The following is a 22,133-nucleotide window of genomic DNA, read 5'->3' as shown; positions in this document are numbered from 1 at the left end:
GTAAGAATCCAGGAAAGAAATTGTAGTAACTTGGTTAAGTGCACAGCAGAGGAGATATTAAGAAGAGTAGAAGGTGCAGCTTGATTATCCTGAACCATCCAGGCCAGATCAGTGCTGGCTATGCACCTGTCACACAGCTCATATTGCTTGCAAATTTGCTGAGCTGAAGGAGAAGATGGGTCATCGTTCTGGGAAAAAGCTGGAAGATGGCCCTAAGTTTTGAAATCTGGTGATGCTGCCAGATTTGTCAATATGGTTCCTGGCAAGCCCATGTGTGTTGGGAGCCTCCCTGACTATCCGCCTCTGGGCCGTTTTTTTCTGTTCATAACATGAGACAGACAGTTGCTGTGGGTGTCATCCAAGCAGTGGACAAGAAGGCAGCTGGAGCTGACAGTCACTCAGTCTGGCCAGAAAGCTCAGAAGGCTAAATACATATTATCCCCATCCCTGCCACCTGTCTTAATCAGTGATGGAAGAACAGTCTCAGAATTATTTGTCTCAATTGGCGATTTCAGTTTAATAGTAAAAGACTGGTTAATGATGACAATGCAGTAAAACCTTCAGAAGGAAGACAGAATGTTTTGTGGACCATGTGGGGTTTTGTGTGTGTGTGGCTGTTTTAAATTATTGGTTTTTAAAATCAGTACTTTATAATGGAAACAAACTTGGCCAAAAATCTGTCATAGAATTTTGAGACCCATTAAAACAGAGTTAAATGAGAAAAAGAAAAGAAAAAAAGAAAGTAGAACTTCTGGGAATTGCAGACAGATTGAACGAGTTATGCCAGGGAGAAGAGGCATAGGCTATTCATGTGTCATATGCTATTCATTTAAAGAGTTAAATGAAAAAAGTTGCCATTCTCAGGGATGCAGATAAGAGTGGGTCCCCTTGTGGACATGTTAAATTTGAGGTGTCCCAGTGGTGGAGATGCTGAGTAGGATAGAAGAGTCTGGAAGACAGGGAGAGATCTGGGCTGGAAATACACATTTGGATGAGATCACCCAAGGAGCAGCTACAAATGGAGCAAGAGATCCAAATATTGAGCTGTGGGACGCAGCAGTGTTATGAATTTGGAGGACAGAGGAGCCAGCAGAAAGGAGCTGGAAGGAAACCAAGAGGCTATGGTGCCTGGAGGAAAGTGTTTCAGGAGGGAGAGCGTGATTGGTGGTGTCAGATGCTGCTGGTGGGGTAAGATCAAGACTGGAAAGTTAGCCACTGAATTTAGCAATGTGGAGGGTTTGGGGGAGCTGGGCAAGAGAAATTTGGGAGCAGACGTGGAAGTAAAAGGATGGTTAAAGTATGTTCAGGAAAGAATGGAAGGAGAAAATTTGGAGACAGAAGATATAGATATTTCTTCCAAGGAGGTTCACTCTAAAGGAAAATAGAGAAATGAGTAAAAACTGGAGTATGAAGTTGGGTCAAGAAAGAGTTCTTTCTATTTACGATGAGAGAAATAACTGTATGCTTTCATGCTAGTAGAAATCATTTATTTGAGAAGAACAAATTTGAAGTAGAAGCGCGAAAAAATAATTTGGGGGCAATGTTTTTGACTCAATAAGAAAATGACAAGTTCCTCCCAGGGCATGGACCCATTGGCCTGCATCTGTGCCCACAAATGCAGCCTTCCCTCCACTGCTAGGGATATATGACCATCCTCCTGGCTCAGGCCAGCCCTTTCTTTGGGCAGAAGACCCCATCCTCTCAGTCCTACACAAGGACATTGGCCCGAAAAGAGATATAGTAAGCTTTAAAAACAGAAAATGCAGAAAATAATGTAACCTGTCAAAACAGTTTATTTTCACTCATCTCTCAGAAGGATTGAAAAATTCTAAGTGCAGTAAATACATACACAGCACTCAAGGTTGGGTATCTTGGACACTTTTCTTTGAGATGATGACAAAATAGTATGATTAAAATATTCACTGACATTTATTAATCACTTACTATTATTGTCCCCACTTTATAGATGAGACCATTGAGGCAAAGAACTAACTTGCCCCAGGTGACAAGACCAGAAATTAAGCCAGGATTAAAACCTGAGCATACTTACTCCTTACCCTTGTGTCACATTGATCTCTGGTATCTAAAGATGAATTTCAGGGTTGACAAGGTTAGCAGATAGGCTGAGAAGACAGAGGGAGTTCGGAAAAGGAGAAGGAAAAGGAAGGAACCAGGAAAATTGGGGTACGTAATGAATTCAAGTGCTTTCTATGTAGACTGTAGTTCTTTGCATTTTGGTTGCTGGTAGCTATGGATTTGATTCTTGGTACAATCCCATATAAGCTGAGAGGGCTTGAACAGTTTATTAAACTTTTCTGGATCTCTGTTTTCACATTTTTAATAATGAGGATAATGTTATTTACCATGAACTATGTGAGGATTAAATGAACCCATATAGGTAAATACATTGTAGGGTGTAAATCTTCGTTTCTTATTTTACTTTCCCGTTTCATTTTACCCCTGTGTTACCTTCTCTTTATGGCAAGTAATATTAATTTTCCAGTTATGACTGTGCTATAAAAGTTCTTTGTAAAATAATTATTTTAAACAGTGAGTCAGTTTAAGGAAATATAGGAAATTTAAATATTTTAGATGTACAAATTTGGCAAAAATCAAGGGGCACAAGCATGATTACAGTCTTACTTGGCTCGTGGTTGTGATGAACAGATCCTAAAGTCTACCATCTGGTTTTCACACCTTTGTGTAATCCCCTCCCCTAGAGTGCAGACGGGATCTGTGACTTGCTTTGAACCAATAGAATATGGCAAATGTAGTGGGAGGTCACTTCTGGGATTATGTAATAGATAACGATCCGGTTTCAGCCGACCAGCACTGGATAGACTCCTTTGCTGGCTTTCAAGCAGTAAGCTACCATATCGTGAGACTGTCTATGAAGGGAGTCATATGCAAAGATAGGTGGGGTGGCCTCCAGTGTTTTCTTGCTGGCTGTCAGCTGCCCCCAGAAAACAGGGACCTCACTCCTCCAGCCACAGGGAAGTGAGTTCTGCCAACAACCGAGGGATCTTGGAACCTGGTCTTTCCACGGTCGAGCCCTCTGATGACACTGCAGGTCTGACCAAGACTGTGTAGCAGCCTGGTGACACCCTGAGCGGAGGACCCAGCTGAGCTGTGCCTGGATTCCTGACTGATAGAAACTGAGATCATTCACATGTTCTTTGAAGCCTCTAAGTTTGTGGTAACCTGTTATGCGCAATAAGTAACTGAGACGGTGTTTAAGAATCTGGGATTAGACATTCTGTGTGCTCATTTGTTTCCACCATTAAAAGCTGTGTGCTCTTGGGAAAGCTAGCTCATCTGCAAAATGAGGCTAATAATGAGATCTGTTTCATGGGTTATTATGATCATTAAATGAGATCATTCATATTAAGTGCTTATCTCTGTACCTGTCATATTACAAGCATTTACTACATCTTTATTATTATCATCATTGCAGTCATCCTAACAGCTGAGTACAGTGCATTAGCACTTTTACTTTTAAAATGATTTTTCAAGGAAAACTTTTTAGAAAAATGTTTTTACATTTTAAAAAATCCCTTAAAATGTAACTATTAGGAATAGCAACATCAACTGACCATCTGTTTGCTAATGACTATTCGTGAATGAGATTAATGCTTATCTTTAATGCTCTTGGAAAAACTCAGAATACATTAGGTCTCAAGTTTAGCGTGGTCAGTGTTCAGACACTTCTCTTCTTTCAGAGGATTTGGGTTGGATTCATCAGGAATGAAATTATGGATCAACCCAGAGCTAAAAGACTATTTAATTGCACATCCTAGTCTTGCTTTACCCTTTTCAAGGGAAAACTTCACAAAGTCGTCCCCATTTAAAGTGCTTGTCTAACCCAGATTGGTCTCTGCCATCACCTCCTGCCAGACTACCTTTTCTGTGTTCATCCCTGTTTATGTTCTGAAACCACACCCAGCTTGTTGCTGGAGATGCTCTCTCAGGACCCAGAGCCTCTGTCCACTAGATCCCAGTAGCGCTTCCCCAAGTTATGACAGTCAGAAGTGTCTCCAAGCATTGTCACTTTTCCCCGGGATGGAGTGGGGGGTAAAATCCATCCCTGGTTGAGAACCACTGACTTAGACCCTTTGACCCAGCCTTGTATAGTTTGTTGCAGTGTCCAGGAGGCAGCTGGAGGAATGATAAGCAGCTATTCCATGCTTTCATTCATGTGGACCAGCTAATGGAAGCACTCTTAACACCAGACTCTCTACATCAGAAGAGAGACTTATGTATTTGAAGGGAAGGACAGGGTAAGTTAAGATTACCTTTCAACCAGATAACTGGGATTCAGATCCACTTACTGTCTCATCACTTTCTAAGTAAATAAGTAGGTAAGGCTCAGTTTCTTAATTTATTAAATAGCAGATAATCCTAACTAATGGGGCTGTTATGAGGATAAAATGCATTCATACATTACTGTGTGCTTAGAAGAGTCTGGCACATAATAAGGGCTCAATAAATGCTTGTTGGTGGTATTGATAAAGAAGGGCGTGGTTTCAGACACTGGTCATCCTCTTTCCTGATCTCAGGCATTCAACCTCATCACCTCTTAGACTCAGGGTCCCTGGCCTGTGTCTAGAGAAAGTTGAAGTGGTCTGGTGGGTAGGACTGAGTCTTTTTTGGAGTCACCTACCACTGCCCTATATCCGTCCATCAGAATCACAGCTTTATTCACATTGGTACATCTTAAGGCAGCTTCATCAAATGGGGGAAGGCAGTAGCATTCTCTCCTTCTCTCTGTCTTATTCTTTCTGTCTGTCTCTCCATCATTTAAAAAAATTTATTGATTTATTTGTGAGAGAGAAACATTGATTTGTTGTTCCACTTATTTATTCATTCATTGGTTGATTCTTATATGTGTGCTGACCAGGGATTGAACCCGAAATGTTGGCTTATCATGATGACACTGTAACCAACTGAGCTACCCAGCCAGAACCTCCATCACTTCTCTGTCTTTCTGTCTTCCTCTTGCATTTTCTTACTTTCACTCTAATTTTTGAGACCATTTAAAGATCTGAGAGCCTAATTATGATTGCCTCAACTGCTTTTGCTTGTTTAGGAAGACAAAGTTTAATCAAAACATTTCTGTTGCTAGGTCAAGATGACCAGTACAAAGCTACCTTGAGCTGATTTACTCAAAGAATTATTCTAAACCAATTCATATTTCATGTGACTCATGCATAGTCCTTCACTCAAGACAGCACAACATTAAAGGGAGAATATAACCATTAGACAAGGCACAGAAGAACTGAGTGGTATTGTGAAGTATTGTTGCCATCCCACAAGCCAAAACATAATTCATCTGAAAGGTCTTCTTAGTGATCTAGAGTGAACTTGTCTGATATAAAACACATTTTGCACTGTCATCATGTATTACTTCCAAGTGCTGGCATCGCATTGTTGCAGCTGTTAAAGGAACTGAAGTCCTTTCTTTATGGTGTTTTGTTCCTGTTGTTTTTTACTACATGTTATGTTAAATTGCTAAAAGTTGCTCAGAGTACATACTTGGGGGGTAAGGGGGCATTGATAAAAAAGGGAGTAATTTCAACAACTGGTCATCCTCTTTCCTGATCTCAGGCATTCAACCTCATTACCTCTTAGACTAAGGGTCCCTGGCTTGTGTCTAGAGCCGTGGTTGGCAAACTGCGACTCGCCAGCCACATGCGGCTCTTTGGCCCCTTGAGTGTGGCTCTTCCACAAAATACCACGTGTGGGCGCGCGTACAGTGCGGTTGAAACTTCGTGGTCCATGCGCAGAAGTCGGTTTTCGGCCTGAGCGAGTCTATTTTGAAGAAGTACTGTTGTTATTTGGCTCTGTTGACTAATGAGTTTGCCGACCACTGGTCTAGAGAAAGTTGAAGTGGTCTGGTGGGTATTATCCTCCTATATAATAAAAGCCTAATATGCAAATTGTCCCCTTGACCGGGAGTTCAACCAGGAGTTCGATCAGGGGGCTGGGCTGGCCAGCCAACTGCCTGAAGTTCCTCCCCCCGGCTGACCCTGCCCTGGCCAGGGGAAGGGAGGCCCAGCCGGCAGCCGCTAGGGACCCTACCCATGCACAAATTTCATGCACTAAGGCCTCTAATGTATTAATAAGATGGAGAGATTTCAAAACTTTGAAGCAGCACCGACAAGTGTAAGCCCATGGTCTCTTGCTTGTGATCCCTACACATGGAAAATTTGACAAAGATGAATGGTAAGCTGAATTTCATTAACCAAGCCTGGTATACTTCAGCTACAAAAGTGATGATGTAGCACTGTCTCCTGAAGCTGGGACCAAGGTTTAACTCACTTCTGGTTGTGCTTTAGGCATATTTTAAGAGCAGTTGATGGTACCTGATGATTCCATTTCTAGATGGCGTCATTTTTCATCTATTCATCAAATATCTGAGTGTCTACTGTTATTGAAGGAAGGGAGGCATTAAATAAACAAATATATCAGGTGTGATATGTCAGGCATTAAATAAACAAGTAAATATGTCAGGTGTGATGAGTGCTGTGGAGAAAAGATGCTGGGATACTGAGAGGGAGCCACTATCTATACTAATAAAAGGGTAATATGCTATTTAGACCAGATAGACTGGACATCTTCCGGATGTCCTTCCAGACAAAGCCACGGTGGCAGGGCCAAGGCAGAGACAGGGGCAATCAGGCTGGCAGGGGAGAGTGGTTAGGGGCAATCAGGCAGGGGGAAGCCATTAGGGGCGATCAGGCCGGCAGGCAGAGGTGGTTAGGGGCGATCAGGCAGGCAAGCAGAGGTGGTTAGAGGCAATCAGGCAGGCAGGCAGAGGTGGTTAGGGGGTGATCAGGCAGGCAGGCAGAAGCAGGGTTGATCAGGCAGGCAGGCAGAGGCAGTTAGGGGCTATCAGGCAGGTAGGCAAAGTGGTTAGGGGCTATCAGGCAGGCAGGCAGGTGAGCGGTTAGGAGCCTGCCTGTGGGATCGGGCCTAAACCAGCAGTCAGACATCCCCCAAGGGGTCCCGGATTGGAGAGGATGCAGGCCGGGCTGAGGAACCCCCCCCCCACCCACCATGCACAAATTTCATGCACTGGGCCTCTAGTTTCATTATAGGAGTTCAGGAAAGTCCCTAAAACAGGGGTGTGGAATATCCAGCCCACAGGCCATATAAGGCCCATGAAATCATTTGTTCTGGACCTGCCAAGGCATTAGGGGGTGAGTTAATTAAATATTTGACCAAATATAGCAGGCTAATTTTGTAGTTGATAATTCTGTATGGCGCTCAGATGATGTTGCTCCCCACCCCTGCCCTAAAATAAAGAGTGAACTGAGCACAGAGAGACTTTGGAATTTGCATTCCTAATTACATTTGTTTTCACAATCCTGGGTGGGCTGGGACTGGGACAAGGGTGGGAAGAATAAATGGAACAGTCACTGAAGGGGAGAAAGGGTGCACTGTAGGAGGAGGGAAACTGGCTGGATTTGGGTTGGGGAGAGGATGGGGAAAACTATGGTGTTTACATCTAAATGACCTCTTCCAGGGCACAGAGCAGGGACAAATCAAGGGCATGAACAGTGTTGGGACCTTCAGGGAAACCTGATCTAGTTGTAACCCCCCTCCCTGACTTGTCCTTTGCAGTTTATCAGTTTAATTTCCAGGTTTTTTTGGGGGGGGGGGTACTTTTCTTGTCGTCTTCCCATTTTTGTCTACTCATAGATCAAAGTTTCTTCTAAAAGCCTTCCCCAGGGCTTGTGACTGCTTGGCCCCTGTGTCATTTAGGGTTCTGCAGGAAAGCATGCTACTCTGTGTCTTCTAAAAATGAAGTGTTTAATACAGAGGTTTGCACCACTGCTGAAAAGGCTGGGAGTGGTGCGTCCCAGAAGTTGGCCTGGAAGCCATTACAGATCTCAAGAATGTCTGAGTGTGGCATAGATTGATAATTCTCCAAAAACTGACCTGAAGCTGTCTGCAGCTTATACAAATAACTATCTCTAAGAGCCTACCTTGGGGGAAAATAGCCTCTTCTTTTCCACCTTCCAGATTTCACTTGAGTAGCCCTTATCTTCCCAGAGCGAAGGAGATTCTGGGAAATGTAGTCCCAGCTCTTCTTGGCAATAAGGGCAGAGATTTTAGAAGGAGGGAGCAGAGATGCCAAGCTGACACCAAACAGTATAGGGCAGTCACCAGCACTCCTCCTAACAGATTTGTCTGGCCACCTGTCCCTTCACTTAAGCTATGCCAGCCCCCTCTCTGTCCTACCCAAATGGTTTTACAGGTTCAGTCATGAATCTTACATGGCACCTCAAGGTGAGGGTAGAGTAGCTTTTTCTGGCGTTTCACATGGGCATGGCTGGGCAAATTAGCCACAGTCACAGTAGCTCCCCCATACCCACAGCTTTGTTCTGATGCTAATACTAGACAATTCTTTCTGTTCAAGGAAGACCTGAATTCATTGAGACCAAATCTTTCATTTGAGTGTCAGATGGTAGCAGTCACAAGTTCACATAATGAGACATGCATGTGTTTGCGATGAGGAGAAAAAAGGATAGAACAAAGGGAAGACAAGCTGAAAACTCTTTCCCTACGAGGAAAATGAAAGAGGAAGGTTCCTTCCCTCACTTCCCTCACTTCAGGCTCCTCTGATGTTAAAGCATCAGTGTATAGAGTGTCTATTATATTCCAGGCATCAAAAATGAAAGAGCATTCCAGTTATCTATTGTTGCATGACAACTCCAAAACATGAGACTTTAAACAACAATCATTTATTTTACTCACAGATCTGCAATTGGGCAGGATTGGCAGTAACAGCTGTTTTGTACTCCATGAGGGATCAGATAGAGCAGCACTTCTAGGGGCCTGGTGAGCCCTCTTTTGAGAGGGCTGCTTCACATAGCTGGAAAGTTGGTGCTGGCTGTCAGCCATGGGCCCTGGTTTCCTCTCTACGTGGTCCTCTCCATGGGCTTCTCCAAGGCTCAGATGCCTCAGGCTTCCACGTGACATGGTGGCTGGGTTCCAACAGAACAAGACAACCCTTCATTTTTATGACCTAGACTCAGAAGCGTTTCTCGCGCTGTACCCCATTGGCAGAGGTGGGATCAGAGGGAATGGACATGGATGCCACCTCCGGCTGGAGAGTGGCAAGGTTCTGGAAGACAAGGGATGAAAGCTCTTGGCAGGGCCATCTCTGGACAATGCAACCTGCCACAATACGCTGTGTCTTTAAAGAGCTCGTTGATTAGCAGTGAAGACAGACTGAGACTGGTGATTGGAATACATCCTGAAGAGTTTCTATAAAAGCACTAAGGCAACTTCAGATTCTCCCCAGAGGTTTCTGGAAGGTTAAAGGGAGTGGTCTGAGTCTTGAAATATGAATAGTTATTTACCAACCAGGAAAGTAGAAAGGCCTGGCATTCCAGAGGGAAAATTATGAGCAAAGGTTCCGTAACTTCTGATGGAGGCATCACGGCTCCTCGGTGCATCTCTGCTTCTCCAGTTGGAGTGGGAATCCCATGAGGATCACACAGGTTTCCCTACAGAGCCTAGCATAGTGCCTGGCTTGTCATTTCATCTTGACTTTCACACTGTTGATGCTCATCCAGCAATTCCCATGAATATAAATTATATCAGATATAATTGTTCTAGGCCTTAAGGATTGGCCTGATGCTAGTCAGATATATATATATCTTTTAGTCATTTTTGTCAATGAGATCTAACCTAATGTCATTTCGCTTCTTTGCAACCAAATACATCCCATAGTACATCTGTTTAAAGAAAGTCATCACATTGCTGGGTTTCTTTCAGGCCAAGGGTTTTCCTAAACTATCTATCCCAGCTCTTACCTCAAAACTTAACCAAGTTCATGATGGTCTCCCAAGAAGATGGTGTTCATTGCTCACTAGAGTTTTTGTTTTTCACCTCCATTCTCCATTATGACTTTTTCTATATATGATGATATGAAAAGGAGCTTTATAGAAGGCTTGGAGGAGAGCTAGCAGAAGAATGAAACTGTACTTCACACAATGTCCTTGACTTTAGCAGCCCAGTGGGTGGGGAAAATGGCACGCAGTGGGACCTTACGTCCATCAGTGTTTCAGAAATGCATTAGGTCTCCTCTTGGGGCCTCTCCTCCTCCACCACAGCCTGTAGGTTCTTTGGTTTAGTCAGGATATTATTTTGGATTGCACAGCAGTAAATCACTTTGGCATTTATTTGAGGCTGCCTTGATTCAGTTTTTCACTCTAATAGGTACCCATGGGTCTCCTGAAATCTAGTCCTTCATTTGGTGACTCATGGATAAATGATGTTAGAGGCGTCCAGTGTTGCTTCTGGTTGCTGGAAGGGATCACCCACCCAGCCGTTCTCTGCACAAACTCCAGTAGAATGAAAAATGACTAGTCGTGATATTCTTTGTCACAGAATGTTTTATTTGGTTGGCAAAACAAAGATAAGCAATCAGCAAGTAAGTACTAAATTTTAGTTGTGATTTTCCTTTTTTCTTTTTCTTATTCTATATATACTTAGCAAAGCTATACCTTAATCTTCCTTTGAAATGAAATCTCTTGCAGGGGGCCAGGGTGGGCTAGAAGTGGTCAATGGGAAAAGGGGGACAATAAAGCTTTTAAAAATGAAATCTCTTTAGGGAAGGAGAGTTCTAAATAAACCCTTAAACACTTGGAGCTAATACTTGGAACTGAAATTTACTTTGAATCAGTGTACATATTCCAAAATGTCACTGGAAAGTATATTGAATATGATAATGAGCCTGCTGATTAATTGTCCTGGCCACTTTTTTAGCCATCATTTTCTTTCCCTCATTGCTTGGCTTCAGTTTCATAGTCCATCATTATGACCATTCATTTGCACACACCTGAATTCTATCATTCCTTTATTTCTTTGGCTTTTTTGTGTGGCAAAGCCTTGACCTTGATTAAACCCCACCTTCTTTTTGCCTGCACCTGAATGGCTGAAGGTTGCTAGAAAAACATGCAGTGTGGTTCACTTTAAATCATGACCACTGTCTCAGATGAGTACCGAAGAAGGCCCAGCGAGCCTAGTAGGTTTATTGTCCACTTTCACCATATTAATGAACTACTTTCCTTCCTTCCTCCCACCTTTCCTCCTCTCCTTTCTTTGCCTCCCTCTTTAATTCATTTGTTTGTTTAAAAAATTTCAATAATTTGATAAATATATAGTGCCTGGCATAATTATAGGCACTTGGAATATATTGGTGAACCAAATAAAGAGCCTTATCTGGTGGTACTCACATTCTAATGGGGGGAGCAATGAACAATAAACATGATAAATAAGTAAATAGCGTAATATGTAAGAAGCTGATAAGTGATATGACAAAGGAGAAAGCATAACAGTGTATAAGAGTACTAGGGGTAAAGGGGTAGTCATTTTAAATAGGGTGTTGGGGGTAAAGGGTTCACTGAAGGTGACATCTGACCAAAGAGTGAACAGGCCATGGAGTTGGCCAACTGTTATGTCACACTTTCTTCTCATCCCTCAACTCTCTCCCCTTCATCTGCACCACCGGGTCCCCATGCACACACAACCTTTACTGATAGCCTTGTTTGTGCTCTGGTTAAAAATGGAAACAATCAGACAGGATCTTCTGTGACTGTCCCCACACTCTCTGCCTTCCCTCTGAAACTATGAATGCAGTGTCTGCCGCCATCGCAGGAGCCCTCCTATTATGTGCTGAATCCCCTCCCATTTCACCTTCTCAAGGACATTGCTCCTCTCTCTCCTGCATCATCAAATTTTCCTCTCTACTCAACCATTGCAAACATGCTTCTGTAACTCATATCTTAAAAAGAAAGATCCCTTGACCCCTATATTCTCCTCCAACGACTGCCTCATTTCTCCTCTCCACTTCATAGAAACACCTTGAAAGATTTGTCTAGCATTACTGTCTTCATTTCCTTGCCTGCCACATACTTTTCAAATTATTCAGTCCAGGCTTTCTCCCTCACCCTTCCATAGAAACTGCTTTTACAAAGGTCAGCTATGAACGAATCCAGCGGTCTTGCCATCCCTATAATCTTATTGGCCTTGTCAGCAGCATTCATCCACAGGGTGGCTTGTTCCTTCCGTGAAAAACATTCTGTTCTTGGTTCAGAAGGCAGGGCATGCTCTTCTGGATTTCCCCCTTCTTCACTGGCCCTTTCTCAGTCACCTTTGCTCACCCTCCTCTTCTACTTGATCTCCAAATGTGAGAGCATCCAAAGACTTGGCAAAGAGAACTTTATAAGCTATATTGCTACATGCACCATCTGCATTCTCTATAATTTGATCAGCATTCCACCAAGAGATGAATAGAATAGGCTTGGGAGGGATGTCATAACCTTCCTAACCTTCAAGAGCATTAGAAAGTATTCCCCAAGTTAAATTACTCCTCCACTGGCAGGAGACATCCTGCTCATCTATCCTTCCCAGGTCATGCTTATTTCATGGCTGTTAATCCCTGCAACTCGCGAAGGGCATAATGCTGTGTGGGTTATTGATTAGGTCATAACTGTGTACAGTTATAGTGGGTGGGTAATAGAAAGCATATTTGTGATAATATAAAGCACACCTGTGATGATATACTTGTCCCTAAGCTCAACTTGTCTAATATGCCACCTTGAAGGAATAAGCACCTGTTAAGATGGTCCGTAACAATGAGAGAACTTTGGAGTTATGTGGGTCAGAAGTGACATTGCTTACTTCTAAGGAGAGACTTGTCACTGCATGGAGGGAGCATCCTGAAAGGGAGCATTTTGTCTCTTGTGCTCCCAAAGGAAATTAGACCAACTTCTGTTCATATTCATCACATTATTTGTAGTTAGTATAACAGTTGCTCTGTTGAAATGTAAGTTCCCTGAGATTGAGGACCATGTTCTTCTCTATATTTCCAGGAGCCAACATAGTGCCTAGGACAGTGATGACGAACCTTTTGAGCTCGGCGTGTCAGCATTTTGAAAAACCCTAACTTAACTCTGGTGCCGTGTCACATATAGAAATTTTTTGATATTTGCAACCATAGTAAAACAAAGACTTATATTTTTGATATTTTATATATTTAAATGCCATTTAACAAAGAAAAATCAACCAAAAATATGAGTTTGTGTGTCACCTCTGACACGCGTGTCATAGGTTCGCCATCACTGGCCTAGGATGTCATTGAGATATTCTTTAGGCACTTGTTGAATGACTTTTTGAGAGGTTATGTTGTTGAAATGAGATTTTCTTTAGGTATTTGTTGAATGACTTTGTGAGTAGTTCTGTTGTGAGGAAGATGAGAGATTTGCTTTACACAATAAATCTGTGATCCTGAGTAGGTGATGGAGGAAGGGTACTCCAATGTGCATTAGTTAGCACTACTTATCAGATATAATTTCTCTCCCTGCTGACCTTGTAGACATGGGTCCATATAACTACTCTGTCCGTGGGCTAGGTGCAGAAGTGGCATGTGTCCTGCTGAGACCCACCGAGCGCTGCCTTCCCTCTGGCACAGTGACCCATCAGTGTGAATCGCTGAGTCACTACAGTGAGCTGACCTGCAGTGGACATGTAGCAAAATGAGAAATAACCTTTATCCTATCACCATCCAATAGAAATAATGTAATTTTATATTTTTCTGGTGACCACCTCTAAAAAGTAAAACACAAACATGCGATTCATTTTATTTAATTCAATATTTAATTATTATCCATTAAACATGTAATTAATGTAGAAATTAAGGAGGTATTTTACATTTTTTCAGACATTCTAAGTCTTAAAAATCTAGTGTATATTTTCTGCAGACAGCACATTTTAATTGGGACTCACTATATTTCAAGCACTTCATAGCTTGAGTGTGGGGACAGTCACAGAAGATCCTGGTTATTAGTCACCCTATTGACAGTACAGCTCTAGTTAAGTCACTGATATTTGGAGTTATTAGTTGCTGCAGCCTAGCTTAGCCCATCCTGACTGATCCAACAAGCACTGATTTTCTTCAACTATCCTGATGCAGTAATTTTCCTAGGCTTGATGTAGGGATTACCAGGGTTGATGCAGAGTAACCAAGAGCATGTTGCATCATTGTTCACTCAACAAAATATTTGAAACTTGGTGCTTAGCAACTCAGCACTAGTCCTCTCCTAATTGTGGCCTAGAGGATTGTTTACTTGAGCTTCTCATACATTTAAACGATATTGGAATCTTTGTAGTGGCAAGAAGATGGAATTTTTGTGTCTAATAATAGTGTTTTAACAAGCTAATCATTGTGAGAAAGCTACTCATAGTTTAGATCTCAAAATGTTCATAAACTAATCTAGGAAACATTCATTCTCAATGACTGAGTGCTTAGTAACATCCTGGGTGCTGGGAATACAGCTGTGGAGACGCTCCTAGAGACATTAATGAAATACAGGGTGGGCAAAGTAGGTTACAGTTGTGAGTACATGGAACAGTTTATTCTTATAGTATTTTTTATTAGTTATTGTATTACAATAGAATTGAAATATGTCCTATATTAGTTTTATTTCTGCTGCATAAGAAATTACCTCAAACTTAGAGGTTTAAAAGAACATGTTTATGACCTCATAGTTTCCGTTGGTCAAGAGTCTGGGTTCAACTCAACTGGTCTTCCACTCAGGACCCCTGAAGACTACCATCAGGTGCCATCAGAAAGGCTGCATTCCTTTCTGGAGTTCAAGGTCTTTTCATGGTTATTGACAAATTTTAGTTCCTTGTGGTTGATGGACCGAGGTCCCCATTTTCTTGCTGACTGCCAACCAGGGACTTCCCTCAGCTCCCTCAGGTCACTCATGAGTCCTTGCTTTCTCAGTCCTTCTCCCAACACATTAGCTCACTTCTTCAAAGCCAATATGAGAATCACTCTGACCTCAAGATTCTCTTTTAAGAACTCACCTGATTAGTTCAGACCAATTCAGGTTAATCTCCCTTTGGTGAGCTCAAAGTCAGTGTATTAGTGTCCCAGCCTCAGGAGCGATCTCCCCTCATGTGCACAGGTGCTGCCCACACTCAAGAAGAGATGGTTATTCAGGATGTGCACACTGAGCAGGGGGGAGTCCTGGGGTTCATCTTAGAATTCTGCTGCCATGTAACTTGAGACCTGATGGAGCAGAATTTACCAGAGAGAATATGGCATATGAGAAAAGCCTGAGACTGTGAGCAATTTGGCAATTTGGAAAGAAAAAGGAAGTCCCTTGTGACTGGAACCCAGAGAAAGGAAAGTGGTATAAGGGAGCAGCCACATTATACATTGGCCACTATAGTGCTTTTCAAGAGAGGCCATGGGAAGCCATCAGATCACATGCATTTTTCAAGATGTTTCCAATGTCAATGAGAAGGTACAAGGCAAGAAGGGAATAGGAGGGATCCCAGCTACAGGGCTGTTGCAATCATGGAGAAGAGGAGGGTGGCTTAAAGGAGGAGGATGGCAGTGGACGTGAAGAGAAGTGGATGGATTTGAGAGCAACGTGAGTGGTAGAATCAGGAAGACACGGTGATTAATTGAATGTGGGGTAAGGAAGAAAGGAGTCAAAAGAGACTCCTGGACTTGAGCAACTGGATGGATGGTTGTGCCATTTCCCAAACCTGCGGTCACTGAGGAGCAGTTTTGCGAGAAAAGTAGATTCCTTTTAAACACACTGAGTCTGACACGCCAGTGAGACAGCTGAGGCAAGATATCATGTTGGCCATTGGCTGTGCCCATCTGCAACTTGGGAGAAAGGTCTGGGCCAGAGAAGTGAATCTGGGAGACATCAAACAATAGCTGATGTCTGAAGTCATTGGGAAGGGGTGAGATCACCCAAGGAGAACAGGACCTGTGTACAGTCCTCGAGTAATCCCCACTTAAAGATCTGCTACACGGTAGTTGAGTAGTAAGTGGCTATTTCACACACCTATTTCCTGTTGCTAATGCTAATGTCATCTTTATGGAATGAACATTGTGGGCCACTTAGGAATACACAATGGCTCCAAGGCTTCTCTCCACAGGGGCACAGTCAGTATATATGTGTGTGTGTGTGTGTGTGTGTGTGTGTGTGTGTGTGTGTGTGTGTGTGTGTGTTTTGTGGAGAGAGAATTGCATCAAAATCAGCTGAAGAATTTTTCTGAACTACATTCACAAATTCTGGTGCGTCCCTAAGGAAATCAAGAATTTAAAAATGCAAAAGTTATTTTAGAGACATATGCCCTCATTTTCCAGAGAAAACTGAAGTGCCAGAAAGTACAAGTCATTTACCCAGGGACACCCAGCTGGTTAGGTGGCAGCCCCTCAGAGAGGAGTTGAAATTCTTAGTGATTATGTCAGGTCCTATCACCCTTCAGAAATGTACATTTCTCCATCAGTTTCAGAGGCTGGGTTCCAGATCCATCAGGAAATTCTAGCATCATCTATGGGTTAGCAGAATATCCATCGAGCATTCAGTAACTATGGGAGAAAGAAGGAAGTTCTTACTTGTTAAACCACCCACTGTACGACTGACTATGTCAGCTTTAGAACAACCCTGCAAGGTGGGCATTGTTATCCTCACTTTACAGATGAGGGAACTGAGGCTCACGAACTAAGTGACATGCCCAGAGACACACAGGTAGTGAGTGGCAGAGCCAGACTTCAAGTTGATGTTTACCACTGGACATACATTCATATTAGGATGCAGAGGGAACTGCATGAACTGTACCCGGGACTCAAAGTGTAACTAAGCATTAAAAAAAAAAAAACACCACAAAATGACAGTGGAATTGAGTTCACGTTGGCCTCAGCTTTCCTGTTGTGGATCAGCAGTTCTCAAGCCCAGCTGCCTTGGTGAGAATCTGGCTCCCTCCTTACTCATGGTGTGACCTTAGTCATGGTCCCTGACCTCTGTGCTTTAATTCCTCTTCTGCAATAAATCAGAGCAATAATGATGCCTGCCTCATAGGCTGGCCTGAAGATTAGCTTATTTAATGTGTACAAAAGCCCCAAACACGACCAGCATGTAGTAAGTGTCCACATCTATTATTTTTTTCTCCAAGAGGCTTACCTGAGTTATTTTGGGGCAAAAAAGGAGAAATTAATATCTCCTTTTTGCCCCAGCATTTTAGGGGTTTGCTGCGTTTTACAAACAGCATGGTTATGGGAACATGGTATCCAGGTAGCTGCCTAAAGGGATGCAGAACAGTTGCAGGTGGCCAACCTGATTTGACCCTTCAAGCTGTTAAGTGGAACCGGCAAGGCAAGCACATAGAGGCCTCGGGCGCTTTGCCTTCAACTCTTCTCCTGGCCTGGAATGCCCTCTTCTCAGATAATGGAACAGCCTTTGTCTGCACTGTTTTCAGGTTCCAGCTCAAATGTTGCCTGATCAAAAGGCCTGTCCACACTACTCTATCTAAAATAGTATCTCCTTCTCACCATTACTTTCTATTTTGTTGCCCTTCTTTATTCTTCTTCTAAGCACAGAGAGGTGTGTAGATTGAGGGTCTGTGTCCCCAGCAGACCTTGAACTCCATGAGGGTCAGGATGGAGTCTGTTGAATGTTGATGAGTAAATGAGTGTCCTTAGAGGAACCTATAGTGGATGCTGGGTGCTGTGGAGGGACAGGGGGCAGGATTTGGGGACTTGGCTCTCAGGGTTTCTTGTGGTTCAGCCTTGTAGTCAAAGACTGGAAAGTCCTTCCCAGATATTGGTTCCTAATGTGTTGCTTCCCAGGTTGTTACTTGGATAAGTGTTGTGTTCTTCCCACCACCACCAATATGGTGTGGCCCTTCTTGGAAATAATAATAACTAACATGTCTTTAGTGTACTGTGTGCATCTTACCTGTATTGGGTCATTTAATACAATTCAGTAAATAGATATTACTATCATTTCCCATTTTACAGTTGAACAAACTGAGGCATAGAGAGGTTCAATAGCTTGTCCAAGTCACAGAGACGGTAAGAGGAAGACAAGAATATGAATACAAATACGAATATGTGCAATCCATCCTCAGAATCTGCATTTCCAACTAACCCCTGTGATTCAGCTCCCTATGTGGTTCTGGCCCTACACTCTCCCAGTGACCTCCTCCAATCCTGGGGACTTTAGTGTTGTCTATAGCCTGGCCACACTTACTTTGTATCTCAGGCCCAGCCTGCACTCCTGAGCTCCAGACTCATTTATCTAACTACCCACGAGACATCTTCTCATGGGTATCTTGAAGTGAACACTTCCAAAACTGAATTTATAATCTACCTTCAAGACCCCACTCCTGAATCGGTTTTTCCCTCAGTGTTCCTTTCTCAGCAGGGTTCTGGGGTATAGAGATGGGGGATGGATTGCTTGGATTAGACAATAGCGTGCTATTTTTTTTCTAACAATTGCTTTATCTAACCTTCCCTTACTAAATTTTGACAAACCAAGGCAAGTACCTTACCTTTGCATTCCTAACATCTGGTATGTAGAAGGTGTTCAATGTGTTCTTGCTGAGTGAAGGGGTGGGGGAAGGAATGTTTTCTGTGGATTGTATTTATTTCTACTCCAGGTAGTTTCCACGATACTCAATTTCTCTAGTTATTCGTCTAAGAACAGTTTCCAAACTTCTCTCAGTGTTCATTTTTCTTCTCCCTGGGGTTCTAACCTGAGGGTTTTTTTCTTGCAGTATGTTAATGAAATGACTCTAGGTTTCAGAAAAATCATTCTCACTTCTCTTCACTTTGGATTTATGTGGAAAGGAATCCTTACTAATGAGGAAAAACCTATTAAGAGACAGTAGCATAATTATTCAGCAGTAGGGAAAGAATGATATATAAGCCAAATACTAATTAGCAATTACCTGTGTCACATTTAGTTTTTCTAGGCTGAAGTTCAGTTACTCCTTGAAAAACTGAATACAAATAATAAGCCCCATACACACAGAGACACACATGCATGTCCGGTGGTTATCAGAGTGGGACGTCCTAGTTTATTTCCCTGTCTAAATTTGGGGTCCTTTGAAAATGCTTTGCCTGACACTGACTCACATGTAAGTCTCATGTCTCTTAGGTCCCTCCATCTCCACCTCCAACATCTTTCTTTGGCCTGGCCCATCAACAGCATCTCTCTGTCACTCTGCTTCCCTGGAACTCTCCCTTTGAATTGATTCTCCACAAAGCAGCCAGAGTGATCTTTGAAAACCTAAATCCAAATGACTTTCTGGTGTTCCTAGATTCGATTCCACCGCATGCTCTGGCCCCTGCTCCCTTTTCAGCCTCTTCTCATGCCAATTTCATGATTCACACACTCCAGCCTCTCTACTCTCCTTTCTGTGCCTCAAACATAGGCCATGCCAAGCCATTTCCTAGATGAGGGCCTTTGCACCTGGAACACTCACTCATCCCATGCTCTTCTTTTAAAAAATATTTTAAAATTAATTTCAGAGAGGAAGGGAGAGATAGAGAGAAAGAGAGAAACATCAGTGATGAGAGGGAATCATTGATTGGCTGCCTGCCACATGCCCCATACTAGAGATAGAGCCCACAACCAGGGCATGTGCCCTGATCAGGAACCAACCGTGACCTCCTGATTCATAGGTCAATGCTCAACCACTGAGCCATGCCATCCAGGCCAGCCTATGTTCTTTACCTCCTTCTTTACATCTCAGCTCACATGTCTCCTGCTCAGAGAGGCCTTACCTTGACCTCTAGTCTATGCTCCCCACCTCATAACTTTTCCCCCCATTACTTTGTGATCCTTAGAACACTCAACACTATCTGAATTTATCCCTTTCTTTTAAACTTTTTGCCTATCTTTCTAAAAATCACCCTTGCAGAATGTAAATGCCATTCGTATCCCTTCTGTTCACAGCTAGGTCTCCAGTACCTGGCACACAGTGGTATGTTTGTTGAATGAATATGTACACACGCAATAGCCCAACATATGATTGAAGAATGCCCTGAACTTAAACTCCATACAAGTTCATGCGTTCTAAGTTCCAACTCGATTTAAACCACAGGAGACTTGGATAACCTTTTCAGTTGAGTTTCTTTTTTTCTGTTTCAGTCCTCTCTAATAAATAGTGACATTATCTTTGTGAAGTTGCATGCCCCGTGGGAAGTGCTTGGAAGATACGCAGAACAAATGAATGTAAGAATGCCTTTCAGGTAGGTGTCAGTGTATTTTCCCCACACTCTCTGCGGCTTCACTATAAACCCAGTGCACTCCTCTCTTGGAACAAATAAAGCTGATGAGCAGGCTGGAATGCTGCAAGAGAAGAAAATCCCTCAAATGTTTAGGAAGTGCAGTAGGTCTCATGGCCAATAATTCATAGCTGATTCATTCCTTAGCAGTTAGATACTTCAAGTGTCTGTGAAAAAGAGTTTTCCAAGGGGCATTTTTATTCCCATAGTGCCATTTTTGGAAGCCCTTTGTACTGATGCTTTGCTGAGCAAAATTCCAGGAATCCAAGGTGCCAGATGATCTTCATGGTCCTTAGTGATGAGTCCCTTCCAGAAAAACATGAAATGAGTTCTATAGAAACAAGTTCAAGAAATGTCATGAAAATGTGCTCTATTTTAAAAATAACTGATATTTAAATTTTTAAAAGTCAGTTCATAAATATTGTGCCAACACAAGCATTGCTATTTATTCATTTTAAAAATATATATTTTTTATTGATTTCAGAGAGGAAGAGAGAGGGAGAGAGAGATAGAAACATCAATGATGAGAGACTTATTGATCGGCTGCCTCCTGCACGCCCCCCACTGGGGATCGAGCCTGCAACCCAGGCATGTGCCCTGACCAGGAATCTAACCATGACCTCCTATTCATAGGTTGTCGCTCAAACAGAGTCATACCAGCTGGGCATTATTTATTCTCAGAGGAATAGGAAATACTTTGTGTGGATTGCTTATTTAACCTTTTTCGGTCCAACATCGAGGCTGACTCAACAGACCAGGTGCTAGGAGCAGGTCCAACGTCGAGGCTGAGGTCGACACCGCAAACCGGTTCAACATTCAATCCTGTCAATTGGGACAAGACTGTTTGAATTCCAAAAATAAAATTGGACTGCAAAGGGTTAAAAGGATCAACTTACCTTCATCTCACAGTGAAGATTCTTATTTTCCCTATAGGTTAAGGAAAAGTGATTTTCATTTTTTAGATAGAATAAAATAAAGTACTACACTTGAAAGTATAAATGCCAAGATATGTGGGAAGTCCATAATGGAATCTTCTAAGGAAGGTGCAGTGTTTTAGTACCAGGGACAGTTCCAAAGGGATGAAACTGATGCATACTTTTGGTTTGCAATTTGCCAGTAAGACCAAGTCATACAGTAGGAACTAGACACATTGGTCCAAATTCTAAAATATACCTCTTAATGAGCTGTAGAAAGTAATAGAGACAAAGTTTTCAGCTGCATTCATAGAGACAGGGAGGAGCTAGGGACATATTTAGAGAAGAGTAATTTCCATTTAGAGTCCTGTAACATATCTCCCTGGTGTATATTATATTCTTCATGTTGGCCTTTATGTTAGAATATTAAGTCAAAATAGAGGCTGGGATTTCTAGCATCTATTTGCTTTGAGGCAGAATTCTCAAAGGAGTTGAGATACCTAGTTCTAATCTTTGGATTAACTTTTGCATTTAAAATGTTGAAAAGGAAACCTAAGAGCCCAAGGATTTTAAAAAGATATATTATCACTAAGAGAAGGATTATTAATTTAGTTTCCATTGAAAATTGTTACACTCTAATTATAACTCACTAAAGCTAATTATGTATCAATGCTATAACCATCTAATATGGATTAATACCATATCACACATGAGGACCACTACAATATATGCTTAGATAGGGTGATATATCAGATCAACATCTTCTAGCCAACAAAGTTAAAAGTCTACCATTTGGTAAAAGCAAAATAGTGAAACTTAGTGAAATTGATACTCCCCTCCCCAACAGAAATCACAAAACCTTCTGCCAGAACGGAAGTCTGGAGCCAAGAGCCCAAGCAGATTGTGGAAACTTGAGCATTGCTAACGTAGAGCAAGTTCCTTAGTGCTTGGAAGGACTTCCTACCTGAAGGACTGTCCACATCATAGAAAACACTCCTGCTCGTTACCTGGCAGAAAAGTGCTGCCTGTGAGCAGCATTAATATGTTTCCTTTTAAAAAATATATATTTTTATTGATTTCAGAGAGGAAGGGAGAAGGAGAGG

The 22,133-nt window shown here is 42.4% G+C and overlaps 1 protein-coding gene and 1 long non-coding RNA gene across 4 annotated transcripts in view; one reads left to right on the top strand and one right to left on the bottom strand.

Annotated features, from left to right (window-relative positions):
• Positions 1 to 22,133, top strand: part of ANO4 (anoctamin 4) — a 242,626-nt gene that overhangs the window by 123,855 nt on the left and 96,638 nt on the right. For all 3 annotated transcript variants that reach the window (XM_014530042.1, XM_014530041.1, XM_005882339.2), the window contains one exon: positions 19,980 to 20,080. In XM_014530042.1, coding sequence (XP_014385528.1) covers positions 19,980 to 20,080 — 101 coding nt within the window. The remainder of the gene's footprint in view (positions 1 to 19,979; positions 20,081 to 22,133) is intronic.
• LOC106724082 lies at positions 131 to 19,227 on the bottom strand. The gene is made up of 3 exons (XR_001359839.1): positions 19,218 to 19,227; positions 16,845 to 16,851; positions 131 to 163 (listed from the first exon to the last, which is right to left on the bottom strand). It is a non-coding gene; the product is annotated as an uncharacterized LOC106724082 (long non-coding RNA).

This window comes from Myotis brandtii, unplaced genomic scaffold (assembly GCF_000412655.1).
Source record: "Myotis brandtii unplaced genomic scaffold, ASM41265v1 scaffold708, whole genome shotgun sequence".
NCBI classification, from domain to species: domain Eukaryota; kingdom Metazoa; phylum Chordata; class Mammalia; order Chiroptera; family Vespertilionidae; genus Myotis; species Myotis brandtii.
Note: the sequence above shows the minus strand (reverse complement) of the source record. Positions and strands in the feature narration are given on the sequence as shown.